The following is a 20,143-nucleotide window of genomic DNA, read 5'->3' as shown; positions in this document are numbered from 1 at the left end:
GGTGGTTCGAATCCCCACGACGGGGTGAACTCCCGTTGCTCGGTCCCTGCTCCTGCCAACCTAGCAGTTTGAAAGCATGTCAAAGTGCAAGTAGATAAATAGGTACCACTCTGGCGGGAAGGTAAACAGCGTTTCCGTGCGCTGCTCTGGTTCGCCAGAAGCGGCCTAGTCATGCTGGCCACATGACCTGGAAGCTGTACGCCAGCTCCCTCGGCCAATAAAGTGAGATGAGCACCTCAACCCCAGAGTCAGCGTGGACCTAATGATCAGGGGTCCCTTTACCTTTACCTTACAGCTGGTAGAGCATGAGGCTTTTAGTCTCAGGGTTTGTCGGTTCAAGCCCCACGTTGGGCAAAAGATCCCTGCATTGAAGGGGGTTGGATTAGATGACCCTCATGGTCTCTCCCAACTTTACAACACTATGATTCCCTAACTTTAGGGAGCAGGGATTTGCTCAGTGGCCATGGATGGGAATCCAAGACCGAAGGAGACTTCCCTAGAAAGGGAGGAAGACAGTTTGGTTTGACCTCGTTTCCACAAGTTTGCCACCTGGGTCCTGCTTTTATAATCTTGGAACGCGTGCAGAGGCGTCTAGTTAGGAGCAGATAAAAGGCACCCGTCTCTCACAAAGCAACCCAGTTTCTTACATTCAAAGCAGTAGGTCAGAGAGAGTGGCTGGGGAGGGAGGGAGGGAGGGAGAGAGAAGCTGTTCTAAAATAGCAATTTATTTCCCCCGTCTGTGTCGGCCAAAAGGCTGGGGAGAAATAACAAACCACTGGCTGCTCTTTTCAAGGCAGGCTTCTCCACTGAACTCGAACGCTCTCTGAAAAGACATTTGCAGCACACCAGGGTGTGAGGAAAGTGGGCAATGAGGTGCTACTTCCATCAATGCCATTTTCTTAGACAAAGCCATTCCCTTCTTAAAATGTCCCTTTTCACTTGCAGCTGCACATCTCACAGTGTGTCTGACTCACTCAAGTGCTGGCAACTGGTTCAATGTCACTTCTAATCCTTCTTTCTTCCCTTGGTTAACTTGAGGAATTTACGGGATGGGGTGGGGGGCAAAGAGGAAACCCTGCAGAGATTAGAAAGCACAAGCTAGCACAGTCCGATTATTGGTTTAGAATTCTTGTCCCAGAGAGCCTCACAATTTTGGGGGGCACAGAATCCCTGTGGAGACATGACAGGTGCCCCCTATCCATATTTTCTGGAAACATAAGAAATTTATTTTTGTTTCAGTGAACTTTTCCATCTGGATGAAAAGGTCTCCGCTTCAGGTTTTAAAACAATACAAAATAAAAGATATAAAATCTATAATAGTTTGGTTCTTCTGCTGTTTTTTAGCTGTTTTGTGGTATGTTTGTATATTGCTGTGGGACACATGTAAAAGCTATTAATAAATATTTACCAGTGTTTATTTTTTTGCTCATAATTCTCATAGGGAAACACCAACAGAAGCAACTTCCCACGTGCTCTCTTTTTTCTCTAATGGCAGCAACTTAAATGCCTTGAAAGAACACAATTGCCACATTACTTGGCGATTTCTTTTTCTGGCATCAGGCAACAACAACCCCAGTTGGACCAGTTTTTCCACACATAAGCTCATAGGGGGAGGAAAGTTCCTCACTTCACTGTGATTGTCTTTTCCTAATACAAAAGAATGAATAATAAATAATCACCGCAGCAAATAGTTGGTAAGGTAAAGGTAAAGGGACCCCTGACTATTAGGTCCAGTCATGACCGACTCTGGGGTTGCGGTGCTCATCTCGCTTTATTGGCCAAGGGAGCCGGCGTACAGCTTCCGGGTCATGTGGCCAGCATGACTAAGCCGCTTCTGGCGAACCAGAGCAGTGCACAGAAACGCCGTTTACCTTCCCGCTGGAGCGGTACCTATTTATCTACTTGCACTTTGACGAGCTTTCGAACTGCTAGGCTGGCAGGAGCAGGGACCGAGCAATGGGAGCTCATCCCGTCACATGGATTCGAACTGCCAACCTTCTGATCGGCAAGTCCTAGGCTCTGTGGTTTAACCCACAGCGCCACCTGCGTCCCTAGATAGTTGGTAAGGATGCCATAAGAACAACAACTAGCGGTTGCTACATTGCAATCACTTGGTTTTTCTACATGAAAAACTCGTTGTGGTTAAGACTTTGTAGTCAGCAAGCTTGCATTAGAGGTTATTTCCATGTTGGGAAAAATAAATAATGCCTGATAAGAGATGCGGACTTCCATTTTCTTAAGACAAGAGAAGGTGGGAGAGTTTTTCCTACAGTAAGGTCTGCCGATTGCTTACTGATAGAAAAACTTTTGCCACTGCATTGTACCAATCATCAGGTGCCTTTTCAAGCTTTCAAATATCATAATAGAATAATTGGACAATGATGCATGTGCACAAGCAGTTTCAATGCATTTAACCAACGTGGAGGCACAGCTACATCTCAGTGTACATCTGAGCCCTATTGAACTGGACAGACGCATGCATAAATAAATAAATAAATAAATAAATAAATAAATAAATAAATAAATATAAACAAACAAACTGTTGTGAACGGGGATGTGCAGTGAGATTTAGGGGCCATTAGTTGTTATGTCTGACAAACGGCCTGAAATTTGGATGTGAGAAATTCCTGGAGGATAAGCCAATCAATGGCTATGAGCCATGATGGCTGTGTTCTACCAGCACTGGTAGAGGCAAGATGTCTCTGAATAGCATCTGCTGGAGATCACATGTGGGGAGGGTGCTTGTGGGCTTCCCATAGGAATCTAGATGGCTAGTGTGAGAACAGGATGCTGGACTAGATGGGCCTTTGGCCTGACCCAGCTGGGCTCTTATCTTCTTACGATTACAGTGGGGTCAAGGCCAGTGTCTTACCACTGAGCTGACTCAGTAGAGCGGAATGCTCCTGCAGTTTGTTAGGTCTGGGTAAAAATTTCATAGCCCTGTCTTTAGTGTGATCTGTGCTGATTGCTTGCTGCTGGACAGTTATCCAGTAACCCAAATTGATCTGCAAATAACACATTTAAAAAAGTCCACTTTATTGCTTTTGATAAACAAATGTCCATAATAAACTCTCACAGAGAAATATTTCATTTAACTAAAGATGCACAGTGCATTAAAGGTACAGGCCAGCCTTGTATTAAATAATCCACTCCATACCCAATTTGGGCTCTCTTTCCTCATGTTTGTCCGTCAGTAGAGTCGCACGCATTCTCACACACATCACCTTGCACAAGTATGTCCATATGTATATCTATATATATATATAGAGAGAGAGAGAGAGAGAGAGGAAATATACAGATACATGCCCATGATTCATGGCATGTACTAAAGGTGATGCAGATGGAGCCAGCATACTCAGCATTTCCCAGGGCAGCAACGCAGTAACACAGGCTCTCATAAATTATGGGAATTGTAGGAAGATAGACTGATCATCAGCCACCACCCTTGACTTCCTTGATCTGGTTAATATGGCGCTCTTGTGGAGGATGCCGCTTACAGGTAACAGACAAGGCTAGTGGTACAAATATGGCACATTGCCTCTATGCCCTTTCCTAGTCTGCCATCTGCACTCATTACTTTCACTTGACCTCTAGTGCTAGTGACGATTTATGGCCTAAGATAAGGAGATGATCCTTTCTGGGCAGCAACTCTTTCTCCTATAAAAATATAACTGTTCTCTTTCTTTTTCTTCCCCAGGCCCTTTTCTTTCTCGGGGCTCGAGGGTGACAGGCCAATGAATGAATGGATGTGACAGTAGAGTCCCCCTCTCTATGAAAGGAACAAGGGGACATAGAACTGCAGGGCAGCCCATTCTCACCCGCCTCCTTTTCTCCTCGGGGAGCTTTCCGCCTAATGTAAACCTTTGATCCAAAGGCAGCACTAAGAGATTTCTCACTGCCACTCCAATGTTTCCCTTATATTTTACAATAAGCAATCAGTTCAGCCCTGATTACTGCTGCTTTGGCGACTGACAACCACAAGTGCCCATTGTTCTTTGGTTACAATGCATTCTAAGGTGTTCTGTGTAGAACGTGTCCATGCAAGGGGTTGGAAGATGGCGTTGAAGTTCTCGGTCTACTTCTGAAGGACTCCCTATTGCTCAGAAGATGCCAGTGTTCTCTTTGGCTCTCCAGATACAACCCAGCTCAAAAAACAAACAAGCTCTATTTGAAATCCATTCCAAAGCAGAAGTGGTTGTTGACCAGGGTTGTGGCACCAATACTAAGTTTCAGTGTAATTATGTGCATGGATGAGGCTGCTTAGAATACCACAGGAAGTCGGATGTTCCGGGAAATGGATACTCCAAAGAAAGTTGCCTCTCCTTCATTGTGCAGATGAAATTGGAAGTCCTCCTCGTTTCAAACACAAGTCTCACTAAAACATCACCTCCTCGCAGCTCCCATAGTCACTCTCCACCATGTCAGAACCCTCGTAACTGGGAGGCGGTACTGGCTGAGTTCTGATAGTGGACGTAGGCCTCACCTCGCAGTCTGCGTAGGATGGCTGGGCCACACTGAGTCGCATGCTTACTCTCTTGTACCCACTGTCTGGGTGGTAAGGCAGCCCCTCGTTCTCTACGCGCTGAGAAGGGTAGTAGCTAATGGCAGTATATTCATTCTGGCACTGGGAAGCAGGTAGCTCTCCAGGAACAGGAGGTAAGAAGTCTTCCAGATTCTGGTTGCTGTAGCGGGGTGGTATTGGGGCCCGCTTGTTGCTTTGGTCAAGCGGGAAAGGAAAGCCACCATAAAGGCCTGTTGTATCTGAGTCTACAGAAGGAGGAGGAGGCCTACGGCACGGAGAAGGTGGAAGAGGGCCTTGAATCACCTCATACTGATGGTACTCTTGGAGATCGGCTGGCTGGTATCTTGGAGGCCAGTAGGTTGTTTCTCCTGGGTACACTAGAAGAAAATCAGAAGCATGTTAATACCTCCCAAGGAATGTGTAGGCTTTTCTAGCCATCTCTGCACTTTCTGTCTAGAATCAGCCTTCATCCTAAGAAGTTAGAATGAGCTGTTTCCAAGGGAACACAATCTTTCACACTAGATCTTAGCCAAAAGGCCGAGAAGCAATTGGGGAACACAATACCTCCCATATATTAAAAAATTCTGGGATCAAACGTGACCATTCTTCATTTCTAAGCCTGTGGTCATCCCATCCTCCCTTATCCAAAATGCAATAGTGGTGGACCACAATATTTTCTCCCATTCTGATTGGTTATCTCATTAACCTTCCCTTTAATATGGCACATCCATCCATCACATTACTTTGTTACTGAAATATGTTGTTACTGGCATTTGAGACTCATAGCTGGCCTGTTTGACTGCTATGTGAGAAGTGAAAGCAAGTCAGTTTGATGGACATGATAGCCTCTGACACTGAAACTTGGCTGAAAAATCATGAAATATTTCCATCATGAACTGCATCAGAGCTCAGCTTGCCCACGACTCTGTCTATATACAGTAATTAACTCCTTCTGCACAGTAATAAACTTGGATATATTATTGCCCCTGAATTAGCAGTTCCCTTATTAAACACAGCTGCTTAAATATGATTTCATCTTATTTGCACGCAGCTTCTGCTTGCAGGGGAAGGAACTTCAAGCTGATAAATGCCATAGTATTTTCCCCAATAAAAATTGATTGCCAAGCTGCTCTCTTTTTATAGACAGGCAAGTATAGTGCTGCATTGAAATGAATCGTAGGCAACCCAGTCTTGTTTTTGGTGTGTGAAAATGCCCTTTCTGACAGAACATCAGGATCCACACATTTCAACAGCAGGGCATACAAGGCTGCATGAAGATTCCAGGGATCAAGAGCAAAACCATGGGGCTGGAAGGAGCAAATATTTTGCCTACATTACTTTTGTCTCCTATCTGAGCTAGTGGCTTCTTGTTGTTTTGCTGACTGCACACTCATTCTTTTCAGAAAATACAAAAGCAAAGATCAGACCATTTCCCCATCTAATGGTTATGTGTGTGGGGTGGCGGCGGCGGTAATCTTGCTTTGGTGTGATAGTCATAAAAGTGGTCACCAAATCCTTTTACTCAGAGGGATATCTGTGCACTAGTGTGAGAGATAAGGAAAACCTACCAATCAAAGATTTTTTAACCTTCAAGTGTTGCATTGATGAAGGATGTGAAGGTAGCCTGGCTTGCTAGCTCACTTCTGTTTCTTTTAAGGGTAACGTTAAGTTCCCGTGCTTGAGGGGTTCAGAGAGGAAAGCTTCTCAAAAATTAAAATCAATTTTTTTTGAAAGACCACAAAATGGCAGGAGAAGCTTCTGACCACTGACGTAATGGGCACAGCCAAAGTTACACAATACTCACATCAACCCTAGCACAACCAATGATCTAGGCAAAGGGCAAAGGAGAAAATATGTTCCCCCAGAGACAAAATATTGTGTTTTGAATGGCAAGAAATGGAGATCCCTGTGACAGAATGGCTACTGTGAGACAAAGACATCTCACACAACAACAACAACTGCGAGCACTAACTGCTGGGAAGGAACGTCATTTGGAAGCACACCAACGCAGCAGAGGGAAAGGGGGGGGGGGGGAGAGAGAAAGAAGGTCCAACAAACCCATCTTTTCTCCAGCCCAGGTGCTCTTGATGACGGGCTCATTTTCAGGTGAGGGCGTGGCAATTGGGAGATTGGGGGCCACACTGCACACAATGGCGCCCCGCTGTTTCTGAACATGGTTTGTGTTGAAGGTCGCAAACTCCGATGTGACAGCAGGCTTGCCTGGGTCTAGTGCATCGAGATGGTGGTGGTGACCGTCGCTGAGGATGTTTAATTCAATGGGGGTAAGACCTTGAGTGCCAACCCCGACACTTTTGGATAATTCGCTTTTGGAGAGCAGGTCTGGGTCTTCTTTGGCCACAGGCTTGTGAGCCTTGACTTTCTGGCAGTAGAATTTGCGGATAAGTACAAATGCTGTCACCAGGATGAGGACACCTAACAGCCCAGCAGAAATCACGGCAATTTCTCCAGACCCCAAGATCCAGCTGGATGGACTAATTGTTGGAGTCACAATTTTCTGCGTGCAGAATGCTCCCTGGAAGTCGCCCGTGCAGATGCAGTGAATGGAACCATCAGAATTCACACAGCGCGCAGAGTTCAGACATGGGTTTTCCAGGCATTTCTCCGCAACTTTTTCACATCTGCGGAAAAGATGACGGAAGGCATCATTAAACAATGTGACATCACACGTATCAGAGACTCTACCTGTGAGATCATCGGGGAGTTACAGTGCCAGAGGAACAAAAAAACTGCATTCCAGTCTAGCTAAAAATGGTTGTGTCCATAATACCATTGAAGAAACAATTAGGTATCTTAATTCATATTGCCTTCAGTGGAAGAATTACAATTAAGTGTAGCTAAATCCAGCCATCGGGATCTAATTCAGAAGAACTGATTCAAAGTGTATAGTTGTCAATATGCAAAAAAAAACCCCAGGTTTTAAAAAAACAAAGCTATTTTTGTAAAAAACAATGTTCTGTTCAGAATGTTCATTTAATTCCTTTTAAAAAATTTTTTTACTGTAAATATTGCTGGTGTGCTAACAAAACCATTTCCATTTTAATACTATAAAAGTTCATAATAGTTCAAAACTTGAAGTCATTTCTCTTCAGTGATAATCATTCTATAGCATGACCACACTTTGAAAACACTTTGGTGTATAACCTGCGTATAACATGGTATCAAAGACAAAGGAAGAACAAATGTTCATAGAAAGCCAGACAGTCTGGCATGGGAATGCTGGTGAACAGGATGAGAGGCCATAAGCTTTATGGCCAAGAATTTGAAAATGGTATAGGAGCAATCTATTCTGAACAAAAGGCGAAACTAATTGTTAATAATGTTTTGACTGAGGAGTTCAGAATAGAAAAAGGAACACGACAAGGTTGCCCAGGAGAGCCAGTGTGGTGTAGTGGTTAAGAGCGGTAGTCACGTAATCTGGGTAACCGGGTTCGTGTCTCCGCTCCTCCACATGCAGCTGCTGGGTGACCTTGGGCCAGTCACAGTCTCTCAGCCCCACTCACCTCACAGAGTGTTTGTTGTGGGGGAGGAAGGGAAAGGAGAATGTTAGCCGCTTTGAGACTCCTTAAAGGGAGTGAAAGGCGGGATATCAAATCCAAACTCTTCTTCTTCTTCTTCTTCTATTTCCCCTTTGCTTTTTATTTCAGTTCTGGAGGTGTTGCTGAATATGATTAGAAAGGACCAAATGGTCAAAGGGATACAGGTCGGAGCTAAACAATATAAATTAAGAGCTTTTGCAGATGACCTGGTTTTGACATTACAGGAGCCAGAATCTAGTGTGAAAAAAGTTCTAGAACTGATTCAAGAGTTTGGTCAATTGGCAGGTTTTAAATTAAACAAAACAAAAACTAAGGTTTTGACAAAAAATTTCACAGAAATTGAAAAAGAAAGGTTTCAGAATGAAACAGGTTTGACAGTGGTGAAAAAAGTAAAATACTTGGGAATTATCATGACTGCTAAAAATGGGAACTTATATAAAGATAATTATGACAAATGTTGGATGGAGATAAAGAAGGATCTAGATACATGGTCTAATTTGAAACTCTCCTTATTGGGCCGCATTGCGGTGATAAAGATGAATGTATTGCCAAGAATGCTGTTTTTATTCCAGACATTCCAGATCATTGACAGAACTGACTGTTTCAAGAAGTGGCAGAAGGACATATCTAGATTTGTCTGGCAGGGCAAAAAGCCAAGAATAAAATTTAAAATATTAACAGACGCAAAGGAAAGAGGAGGCTTTGCCCTGCCGGACTTGAAACTTTATTATGAAGCAGCAGCTTTTTGCTGGTTGAAAGAATGGCTACTTCTTGAAAACACAGATTTATTGGATTTGGAAGGATTTAATAATGTATTTGGTTGGCATGCATATCTATGGTATGATAAGGTTAAAGTGCATAGAATGTTCAAAATTCACATTGTCAGGAAAGCACTGTTTAATGTATGGACTAGATATAAAGATCTTTTGGAAAACAAGACTCCAAGGTGGTTGTCTCCAATGGAAGCAAAAGCTTTAAAGAAACTCAATATGGAGGCCAATTGGCCAAAATATTGGGAGATTTTAGAACAAGATGGAGACAAATTGAAACTACAGAGTTTTGATAAGTTAAAAAGCAAAGTCCGCGATTGGCTCCACTATCACCAGATAATGGAGGCATTTAAATTGGATAGAAAAATTGGGTTCCAGGTGGAAAAATCAAAATTGGAAACAGAACTGTTAGAACCCAAAACAAAGATATTGTCAAGAATGTATAACTTGCTGCTGAAATGGAACACACAGGATGAGGAAGTGAAATCAGTAATGATTAAGTGGGCACAAGATGTTGGTCATAACATAATGCTAGCTGACTGGGAACGGTTATGGACTACTGGTATGAAATTCACGGCATGTAATGCCATAAGAGAGAATATAATGAAAATGATCTACAGATGGTACATGACACCAGTCAAGCTAGCAAAAATTTATCATATGCCCACAGCCCCCTCTCCTACTTTTTTTTTTTACAACCACTTCTCTGCCATCTGGGTTCTGAGAAGGAGTCAAAGGCATCCTTCTTCAGACAAAGGGATTTTAGGTAAAGTCACTGAGAAGGCCTCTGGTGCTAATGTGCTTTGCTGTGCTGGAAAGTACTTTTACAACTTTTAAAGCTTAAAAAACCCACTGAGTTTAGAAAAGCCACAGTAGCAAAAAGCAGCAGCTGAAGAGGCATTTTTCTGGCCACCTCACCTACAATACCTGGCTCTGAGGATACCCTTGGACCTTTCTCAGAGATCCCCAAAACCAGGTGGATGGAGGAGGAAGGGGAGCAGCTAGCTGGATGGGGGTCAAGCTTTACTCTCAAGTGAAGTGATGCCTACACAATGCCATCTGGGCCTGGTGGTGAGTGTTGGTCAGGCTGGTGAGATGCGCTTCCTAGCCCCGAGGCTTTAGCCAGAGCCTGACTTGGGCAATTGTTGGTGCTGTGCCATGAGCAGAGGCACCAACTTCTCAAGATGATTGAGGGGCCCCGACACAACGTCCTGATGTCACATGTGCGATGTCACGAGGAGCCATGGGGTAGAGTTGAATGCCCCTTGAACATTGAGGGGCCCCAGCTGCCTCAAAAAATGGGGAGGTAGGCAAAAGTGTCTCAGCCACTAGGATCTGGTGTGTATAGCCTAGGGAGATCCATAATTGGGTTCCCATAACCCCAAACATCCTGCTCCTCCCCCAAACAACTGTATTTGCTATGTGTGTAAATAATTTCCCATTGAATTAATTAATAATAGTGACATTGATGGCAGGGAATAATAATGAAAATACATTACTCATCAGTTATGCAGCCAAAGACCTACAGAATAACCTGATGTGCTTGTACAGCAGCACCATCTAGTGACACTTTGTGCATTTTCCTCACACAGGCAAGATGAGGAGAGTTATTCTCCTTTTTCATGGTTGTCCTCAAAGCAAGATTATTATAAATATTAACCAGCCTTTCTTTTTTCTCTAATCATCTGAGTGAATTCAAAGACCCGCCAACAACTTTTTGTAACTACGAGATCTCACCTGACTTCATCTTTAAGTAAGAGGCTGCCACTGGTTGATAGCGAAACTCTACAGGCAGTTATTATTTTGCAGTGTTTTTTAAAAAATGGAATTAGGGCATCCATTCTGAATGAGCATGTGTGAACCCATCTAGCATCTGAAGCGTGTAAACCGACTCCTCTGACAGATGTTGCATTTCAGATGTGGCATGAAAACTGTTGGTAATGCTATGATTCTCTGCTTCTTGTGTCATTCAAGCATGGAGGGGGTAATGCTTAAGGGCCACACCTACCTTTCTCCCCAGTACCACTCTGGGCAATGGCAGGTATAGCCGCCTTTCTCGGAGAGGGCACAAGTCCCTCCATGCAAACAGGGCTTGCCTTCACAAAGGTTATCAGCAACTTCGCAGTGGTCTCCAGAAAACTGGATGGGGCAGATGCAAGAATAACCTAGTGACAGGAAGGGGGAAAATGGAAAAGGTTTGAAAAACAAGTGAAACCAGAATGACATTTTTTCATGTGCGGAATCAGGGAACCAGCCCGGAGGCAAAGGACAAGATAGGCCCTCCCACCCAATTCAATTTAAGAAGCTGGATGACAGTGGAATCCCACACCCTGCTGCCCAGCAATTTGATGATAGTGTTTTCCAGTGCACCTGAGGGTGGTAGAGCAGTTATGAGGGAGCAGGACAGCTCTGTAGCACGTATTGCTCAGATCTGCAAAAGGGGAGAATGGCCAGGGGCTCAGGAGGGATATTAGGGCTCTTGCCCTCCAATCTACTGCCTGAGGCAATTGCCTCACTCTGCCTTATGGTACGGCCAGCCCTGTGTGGAATGCACCATTGTTACAGCCATCCATTCCTGGGAAATAACATTTACGATGCACCGAAACAAATGTTGAGTTGCTGGGGAAATCGGAACCATTCACTGCTCAAACTACTACAGTAATTAGCACAGCAGTTGCACTACCTCAACTGCACTGGCGTCATGGGCACCTATTGGATAGCGCATGTGGAATCGCGGCCACAAAAGACATTACTCTCCATTGCCATTTCGCTTACTATATTTTGCACCTTCCTGTTTTCTCCCAGCACAAGTGCCCAAGGGAAATGCACCTACAAAATGATCAGACGATGCTCAGATACCAATTCTGGGTCTGTTTTAGCTTATTGTTGGCATTCCAGAACATCCCAACCATGGCGACTGCATTTATGCAGGCACACACTTCGTACGGGCGTCTTCCCACCATCACACGGAGACCGTCATGCATGTCCCCAAGCATGCTGTCACCGCGTGCTGCAGAAGCGCATGTAAATCTATGAGGACATGAACTTATACGCCCTTGTCTCTCTGAAAATTGTTGTCTGACAAGTGCGCCTGAGCTGCTGATCTGACAAGACAAGAATTGTAAGCTTTTGCTCTGAGCTGAAGGAAAGGAGGACGTGTGCTCTCTGCCTTTTGCTAACTGCTCACCTGTCAGGGCATGCAACTCGACAGCAGGCTTCAGGCAGAAATAACAAAAGGTGCACATGCCTACAGAAGGTGGTTCAAAGTGTTTCTCAGTGTGTGTCTCCCATTACCACACACTGCTCTCCAAGTCACCTCCAAGCACCCATCAGTCCCACCACCACCCCAGGATAGGGAAAGGAAAAATCTCTGCAAGCCAATGAGCACCTTTGCTGGGTGTCCTCCTTGCTTATAAAATTTGTGGCTTTCTCCCATGAACATTAGGACGGAATGCTTTCCACTGATGTGGACACCAGTGACAGGGAGTGTAAAAATGATTCTGCTTAAAGCTCATTGCACATCATGCTTGTGCACTAGAGCTGGAGTTTAGGATTTGTCCCCCCCCCCCCAAATGAAGCTCATGGGTTACCAAATGGAAATAAAACCAGTCAATCAAGGACTACGTGTCTGAATGTAAAGCCCCACTTGGAGCGTACATTTATATTGCTTTAAAGAGTCATGGCTTTCCCCAAAGAACCCTGGGAAGTATGGTTGATAAGGGTGCTGAGAGTTGTTAGGAGACCCCTATTTCCTCCACAGAGTTACAATTCCTAGAGTTCCCTGGGAAGAGGGGCTGAATGGTAAACCACTCTGAGCTCTGTGAGGGGAATACAGTGGTACCTCGGGTTAAGTACTTAATTCATTCTGGAGGTCCGTACTTAACATGAATCTGTTCTTAACCTGAAGCACCACTTTAGCTAATGGGGCCTCCTGCTGCTGCTGCACCGCTGGAGCAAGATTTCTGTTCTCATCCTGAAGCAAAATTCTTAACCTGAAGCACTATTTCTGGGTTAGCGGAGTCTGTAACCTGAAGCGTATGTAACCTGAAGTGTATGTAATCCGAGGTACCACTGTAGTGGTTTCCTAACTCTCAGCACCCTTAACAAACCTCAGTTCCCGGGATTCTTTGGTGGAAGCCATGACTGCTTAAAGTGGTATGAGGTTGCTTGAAATGTATAGTACAGATAACTTCTGGGCTTACCATTAAAGCCATTTGTCCAAGGATCAGTGTTCACATGTGGCCACTAGACTAGAGACAGCTGAAGGCCTAAGCACCTCTGCTCAGGAGGCACCAGAACAACACACATTTTGCTATATGTGATTTTGCTGAGGGAGAAGGACTGTTTTAAGTATGGTGCCAAACCCGTAAAAAGCCCTCATCTTTTCCTCTTCTAATGTGCTATCTTTCCAAGTCTAGCCTCCCAATAACCACCATTGCATTCTAATTGAAAATTATTACTCACCGACTTTGGGCCTGAGTACATGCATGCCTTTGTAATGAATATGCCTCTCTTTGGAGTTCCCAACCCAATTATTTAAGCCCCTTTCCCAGTGCCACTCGCTTGCCTTCCAAAATACTCACAGGCCAAAACAGGTTCCCCTGCTCCTCCCATCCTGCCAGCCTAAACATTCTTGTTATCCAAATCTTCTTCGCTGGCCACAGGCTAAAACCTTCATCCATTCCACACCCTTCCCCCTTTGCAGCTAATGCTGGCAAAGAGAAAATCCCACACTTTCCACATTCTTGTCCCTTGCACTGTTGATGTAAAGGGGGAGAGGCTGATGTGTAGGAATTCAGCAGCTGCCGTTTGTCTGGCAGCCCTGCAATAAGCCCATTGGGTGACTTGAGGCTAGTCCACCCAACCTCAGCTTAGGGTTGCTATGTGGAGAAAATGCCTTGAGCTCCTTGGAGGAAGGGCAGGATACAAATATTGGGTAGGTAGGAAGGAAGGAAGGTACAGACAAACCAAGTAAACCTCTACTCCTGTCTGACAGTACAAATGGATCTAAAGACTCCCAAGTGCTTAAGTTATTGAAAGAAGGGACGGGAACAGAAAATTGGAGGAAGAGCTTTCTTTCTGCTGCCTTTTCCCCCAGCCACATTTGAATGAAGGCAATGAAGCAGTTTGGTCCTTCCATGATCAAATCATTTGGAATTTCCCAATTGACCTTATCAGCTCAAGAAGTTCCAGCTAGTGGGAATACCTGGCAACAGCAGCCAGCGTCACACAAGCCCAGTTCACCTGTAACACTGCCAGTTCCATAAACCATAAGCCTGGGTCAAGTCTCTTGCCTCTGCCTTCCTCTTCCCCTTGTGTGCTGGCTTTGACATGAAGATCCTGGCTTGTTTAAACCAGAGTTCCTTGGTACATTCCAAACAGAGAAGTCTGGTTTAATGTTGGTTAACCAATCAGGATATTAAGCCAGGAGCAGAGGTAAAGGAAGTGTGGGCAGGCAGTGTTATTTTTCTAAAAAAAGAGGTGCTAGAATTCACCACAAACACCTCCCTCATTCTCTTAGAATGGCAATGGTGCCCACCTGAGAGGTGCCGGGCCTGAGTTTCTGTGAGTTTCCCCTGAAAAAAAAGCCCTGTGTGCAGGTTTTATGCTCATTTCTGGCTTCTTAAGCCATGCTTTATGAAGAGGCAACGAGACATCCTAAACAGATCAATGTCTCCACTATCGTTCATATTTTCACAGAAGCCATTTTCCTTAAATGTGACTAATCCCTGCTGTTATTTCTCAAGGCCAGCCTTCCCTAGCTTTGTGCCCTATGGATGTTTCAAAGTACAACTCCTATCAGCCTCAGCCAGCATGGCCAATGGTCAGGGGTGTTGGGAGCTGAAGGCCAAAACATCTGGAGGCTGTCAAGCTGGGGACGCTGCTCTATCCCCCCCCCAAAAAAAAACTTGTACATTGGCCATTACTGTTATTAACACAGCTCTTACCTCCACCTTGTATCTCAATGCAGAGTCCATCATTGAGGCAGGGGTTGCTCCTACAGGCACCGGTGTGTGGGCAGCATTGCCGAACGCCTGCCTCTTCAACAACACCCCTGGACCTCTTTTCCTTTGGTATGGCCACCAGGTCTCTTCCATCGAGTGTAATGGCATCCAGGCACCCTCTGAACCCATCAGTGACCCTCTGAGCCTGATGGTGCTGCACAAACCCTCCAATGAGCAGATCTCTCCTGGAATGGGAAGGGTTGCAGGCCTCAGGGAGCTGCAGAGAGGCATTTCCCAAGCTGTCAACAAGCAAACGGATGGAACTGCCTTTCACTTCCAGGAAGACAGAGTGCCACTTTCCGTCACCCACAAATTGGCTGGACGAAAGGTTACCGCTGAAACCACTCCGACATCTGTACCCAAGGAGAGGCACTCCATTCACAAGCTGCAAAACATACCAAAACAGGCATAGGTATTTGCTAAATAAATAAATAAATAGTGTCCATTTTGCTTTCTTGTTCTGTTTTTAGAGTCTGGGGCTGCATTCACTCTATACCTTTAAGCACATTCTAATCTAAGCACGTTTCCCTCCTCAGTGAATTCAGGGCACGGTAGTCTGCTAAGGATGTTGGGAATTGTAACTCTGTGAAGGGTTAAGTATAGTGCCCAGAATTCTTTGACTGGGGGTAGGGATGTGCTTCAAATGTGGTTTAAAGGTACAGTGTGTTCACAGCCTAAGCATCAAACACAATTTTACAGTGGTATTTTATTGTGGGTTCCCGCACCAAAACGATATAGATAAACCAAACAAAATGGAAAAGTGAATCCAAAGAAGCTCAGAAAATACAGTACATACATTATAACCCAAACTTGCACTGCCATTAATTAAGATTGATTCTTCCTAGAATTTACAGCCATTCAAAATTCATGCCTGCCATTTGGACCTTAGATGATTCAGAAGTAAAGAAATAACACTGGCACTCGGGAAGACTTGACTGACGACTTGCCTACCAAATGGCTGTGCAACAACTCTGTTCTCGCCCTCTTGTTAATGCTATAGAAGTTGCTGCCTAAGCTGGAGCTGCTCTTTTGCTGGCGCCAGTAGAGGAGTGTTGGCAGAATCCAAACAGCGGAAGGCAGCTGACAGTTTTGCACCGGGGAGAGTCAGCAGAGAAAACATAGAGGCAGAGAAAAAGATTGACTGTAATAGTCAGCAGCTTCTCAGCAAGATGGAAGCAGAGACCAGCTGCTCCAGAAGACCTATCTATTCAGCTAAGTTGTTGTGTGCACAGAACAAGGTCTCCCCCTCCATGCCTCCTAAATCTGCTCTGGAAGATTGGTGAGACCCCCAGAACAGTTTTTTTGGGGGGGTGGGGGTGTCCTGCACCCCCCACTTAGTGCTATGTTGAATTCCACCCTGAACATTCATCCTGATTTGCTTACACAAAGCTAATGTGGAGGTTAGATTATCTGTTTTGATTTGTTTATGCAACCATGAGCACTGGTCCTGCATTCATCCAGATTTGCTTGTAGGAATGTGGGACACCCACATTTTTCAATGCATTTCCCCCACTTTCAAAACCACAAAAAGTCTTATTATAAAGTGGGTCTGTTGTGCTGGGTGTAACAGAGCCCTTTGTTCCACTTTAATTGCGAGAACCTAAAGTTAGAGCATGCTCTTGAATCCCTCCTACTAAGGGCAAAAGTTCTGTCAGCAGAAGCATTTTGGCTTTCCAGATGGAACTATCCCCCATTTTCCACCACTGTGTGCTGCTCTAGAAGTTTTACTGACTCTCCCAGAGTCAATTCCAGGGGAAGATGAAGGCAGAGGGTGAGGGAGTAGTGGTAAAGATCTGCCTTGACAACTGCTATGGTATAGTGACACATATTTGAGTGGTTGTGGTGAAATTGCAACTTTACACAGATCTTAAGGTGTGTGTGTGTGTGTGGGACCTACTTTCCCTAAGGATATCCTTTCTACAGAAATTATATAGTATGAAAAGGGAGCTAGTTTGTTGGATTTTGTTTAAAGAAAATCATTATTCTCAATGAGGTGAGATTACAGTGATTTTCTTTGGAATGAATCATTACAGTCAAGGAAATACTATACCTTACTTCTTTTCTAGAACAATATTTATTTTATTTTTCTTAAACATGCTATTACTATCATCAATATTCTCAATAACAAATAAATTATAGTGAATAGTAAGATATACATATACCCACACCAAACCTATAGCTCACAGAACGCAAGATAAGCCTGCTGGATCAATGCAATGACCTATCTAGTCCAGCTAGGAATCAAAGCAGGGACCTTCTACACGCAAGGCATGTGTTTGGGCATTGAGTTATGGTTCCTACCCTCTTATTAAGCCCATCCTGTCACTTATGTTTATGGAGGGCTGCAGAAGAGTGCTTGCCAGAATGCCCTTCCCTATGGAATTTATTCTCCGAAAAGGCCTGTCTAAGCCCAGCCTATGTTTCGCAAGTGAAAAATCTGTTGCAATTTCTGCAAATTACATTTTACCGTCTTTTTTGTTTCCTTGTTAGGGAGGGGATTCATACCTGTTTGATTGTTGGCTGTGCCTTTGTGCTATTTAACAGACCTTTATAACATTATTTTAATTTCATATGTTTTACACCATTTATGAGCCCTGCTGAACAGCTTTGCTCACAGATTGTGATGTAAATAGCTGTGGAGGAAAGATGTTGGGAGGGTGAAAGGAAGGGGGGGGGGGAATCTATTTCAAGGAGTGAATGATAGAACAACCGTAAAGATACAATTTGACCAAAGTTAATCACTTTAAGATGCTGCTGATGTCAGCCAAGCAGACTGCTTCATTCTCTCGTTGAAATCATTAGGATTTAAATGTGCTTAGGACAGATTGTGCACTGAAGTATTACAATGATAAAATAGCTGTGTGGTTTTTTTAAACTAAACAAATGGGGCAAGGGATTCAAAGGTAATTTTAAAGTAATTTGTTTTCTCTGCTAAGTGCTGTGCTGTAGCAATGGCGAAAGATATAGTAAACATTTGGAGTCAGTGAGTTACAAGCTCCTCTTTCTGCATCAAGGTGCATTAAACTCAACCAAGGACCATCAAATCAAAAGAAAACTGTATCTGGAGGGTGAAGTTCTTCCTCTGCTGCCAAGGGAGAAGCAGTGAGCACACCTTTGAATTCCATAAAGATTCTAAAAGTACAGCCAAAAAAGAAAGAAAAGGGAATGATATCAGATTAAAATGTTCCTGCTTCTGGCTAGATGTCTTGAGTGATGAAACTCATCAAGAGAAATATAAGCGCATGTTGGTGCTTGACTAACTCGCTTCTTCTTTCACATGGGCTGTTCATCAAGGAGTAAGTCATGTAGGATGATCCTGAAAAAAGGCCTCCCATCAATTAAAGCAGGGGTCAGCAACGTGCGGCCCATGGGCTGGATGCGGCCCACAAAGACCGTTTTACCAGCCCCCAAGCCTGTGTCTTCTCCATAATAGGTTTGGAGGGTGGCAACACGAGAACAGGCCTTTTTTGCAGTGGCTCCCCATTTGTAGAATTCCCTCCCCAGGGAGGCTCGCCTGGTGCCTTCGTACTTATCTTTAGGCACCAGGTGGAAACATTTTTCTTCTCCCAGGCCTTTGGCTAATTAAACAATCTACACAGCCTTTTAAACTGAGGGAGGGTATTGTTTTGTTTGTGTATTGTGTATTTTTGTGTTTTTCTACTGTGATCTTCCTAAAACCACCAAGATACACCAAAACCACTAAAATACATAAAATAAATGTTATCTGTCAAATCTGAATCATTACTAATAAAAACACAAGCTATGGATCACGTAAAAACAAAGATAAGAAGTTAATTAAAATTGTGGTGAAACAACTAAACGGAGACCTCAGCTTAGAGGCTGTGCCTGTGATAGCCAGCGCTAGGAAAACCTGTGGAACTGGATTTCCAAAAGTGCTAAGCATCTCTCTAATTCCACCGATTGCAGTAAGAAAAGCCAGAGCTAGACCAGGATTGAGGAATTGGGGGGATTCTGTCCCACAATAAGTGACACAATAAGATAAAACTATTAGGAGACGTGCGAGAAAAACAGCAACAAGATGCGTGAGGTGTTTTTATCTCAGACTCATTGTGTAAACAGGCTAGATCATTAAAAGCTAATGAATTATGTGTAGTAATTATTATAAACTGTCATCAGACTACCTGAATAGCTATAATTAGCTGAGCGCTTTACATATTCATCTTTATCCAATGGCTCTTGAGTGTTAGAAATGTAGGAGGCAATTCTGTGACTGCCTTCTCCCCTTATGAATCATCAAAGGATATTCAATATTTCTAACCTCATGCCCGTTAAGCATGTTCTTTTTCATTGAATGCTGCGTAGGAGGACAGACAGCCATTTTGTTGAGCAGTCATTCTTTTTTTTTTTTTTCCTGCATGAAGATTAGTCAATGCTGGCTGTTTGCTGATGTTGCATCAAGGCAAGCGTTCCTCACACCTCCCAGTGTCTTTTCCATTACTTTCCTTATCACAAGAAGTCTGATATTTTTGGGGAATAGGTTTGTTGTGCAACTTCTGCAGATCCACCATAATTGTGCGAACTGAATGTGCAAATTTTGTCTTGAAGATTAGCAGCTAGTCTCAACCTAATTCAGTTTAAGCAATTGTATGAGTGTTGTTTAAGAAAGTGGGTGGTGAAGGTAAAAAGCCCCCATAGACTTCATGGATGATGCCTGTCCCTTCAACCCCACAGTGGGGTTAACAGCAGGTTCAGGCTGAACAGTAACACATGGGGTGGGAAGGGGTGAAGTTCCCATTCCCTCAGCACTGCTCTGTTGATTAAATTAGGTGCTCGATATGTAGACAATCTCCCATGGCTGCTTTAATGGGGGGAAAGGGCCATAGCGCAGTGGTAGGCCATCTTCTTGCATGCTAGTTCAATCCTCAGCATCTCCAGGTAGGGCTGGGAATATCTTCTGCCTGAAACATATTTCTTCCACCTGGAGATCTGTGGCCAATCAGTGTATACAATACTGAGGTAGATGGACCAATGATCTCACTCAGCATAAGGTAGCTTTCTATGTTCCTGTGTTAACAGGGTGAGCAGATGACTGTCTGCTCAGTTTTGACCCCAAATGTGAGAAGCTTATTCATTCATCCAGATCAACCACATGGCCCATGGCACTATATTTCAGCACCTCTCCACTTGAAAGACATAGATATGTATTGAGATAATTATGGCAGCCCACTGGAATTGATGATTGCTCTTTCCTGTGTGGCCAGGATGAGAGGAACTGAACCATGAACTCGGATCATGGTGAAATGGAAGCCCTGAGGCTTCCCAAGTTCG

The 20,143-nt window shown here is 44.1% G+C and overlaps 1 protein-coding gene across 2 annotated transcripts in view; it reads right to left on the bottom strand.

The window, feature by feature from the left end:
- Nucleotides 1–3,015: 3,015 nt before the first annotated feature.
- Nucleotides 3,016–20,143, bottom strand: part of FAT2 (FAT atypical cadherin 2) — a 102,304-nt gene continuing 85,176 nt past the window's right edge. Inside the window, exons 21-24 of one of the 2 annotated variants that reach the window (XM_083422241.1) lie at nt 14,798–15,239; nt 10,858–11,014; nt 6,581–7,161; nt 3,016–4,899 (exon numbers count right to left, since the gene is read on the bottom strand). In XM_083422241.1, coding sequence (XP_083278367.1) covers nt 4,376–4,899; nt 6,581–7,161; nt 10,858–11,014; nt 14,798–15,239 — 1,704 coding nt within the window. In that variant the 3' untranslated portion in view covers nt 3,016–4,375. The remainder of the gene's footprint in view (nt 4,900–6,580; nt 7,162–10,857; nt 11,015–14,797; nt 15,240–20,143) is intronic. The other variant, XM_083422242.1, reaches the window with a different exon arrangement.

This window comes from Podarcis tiliguerta, assembly GCF_965153285.1.
Source record: "Podarcis tiliguerta genome assembly, chromosome: 2".
NCBI lineage: Eukaryota > Metazoa > Chordata > Lepidosauria > Squamata > Lacertidae > Podarcis > Podarcis tiliguerta.
This window is presented reverse-complemented; position numbering and strand designations above follow the sequence as displayed.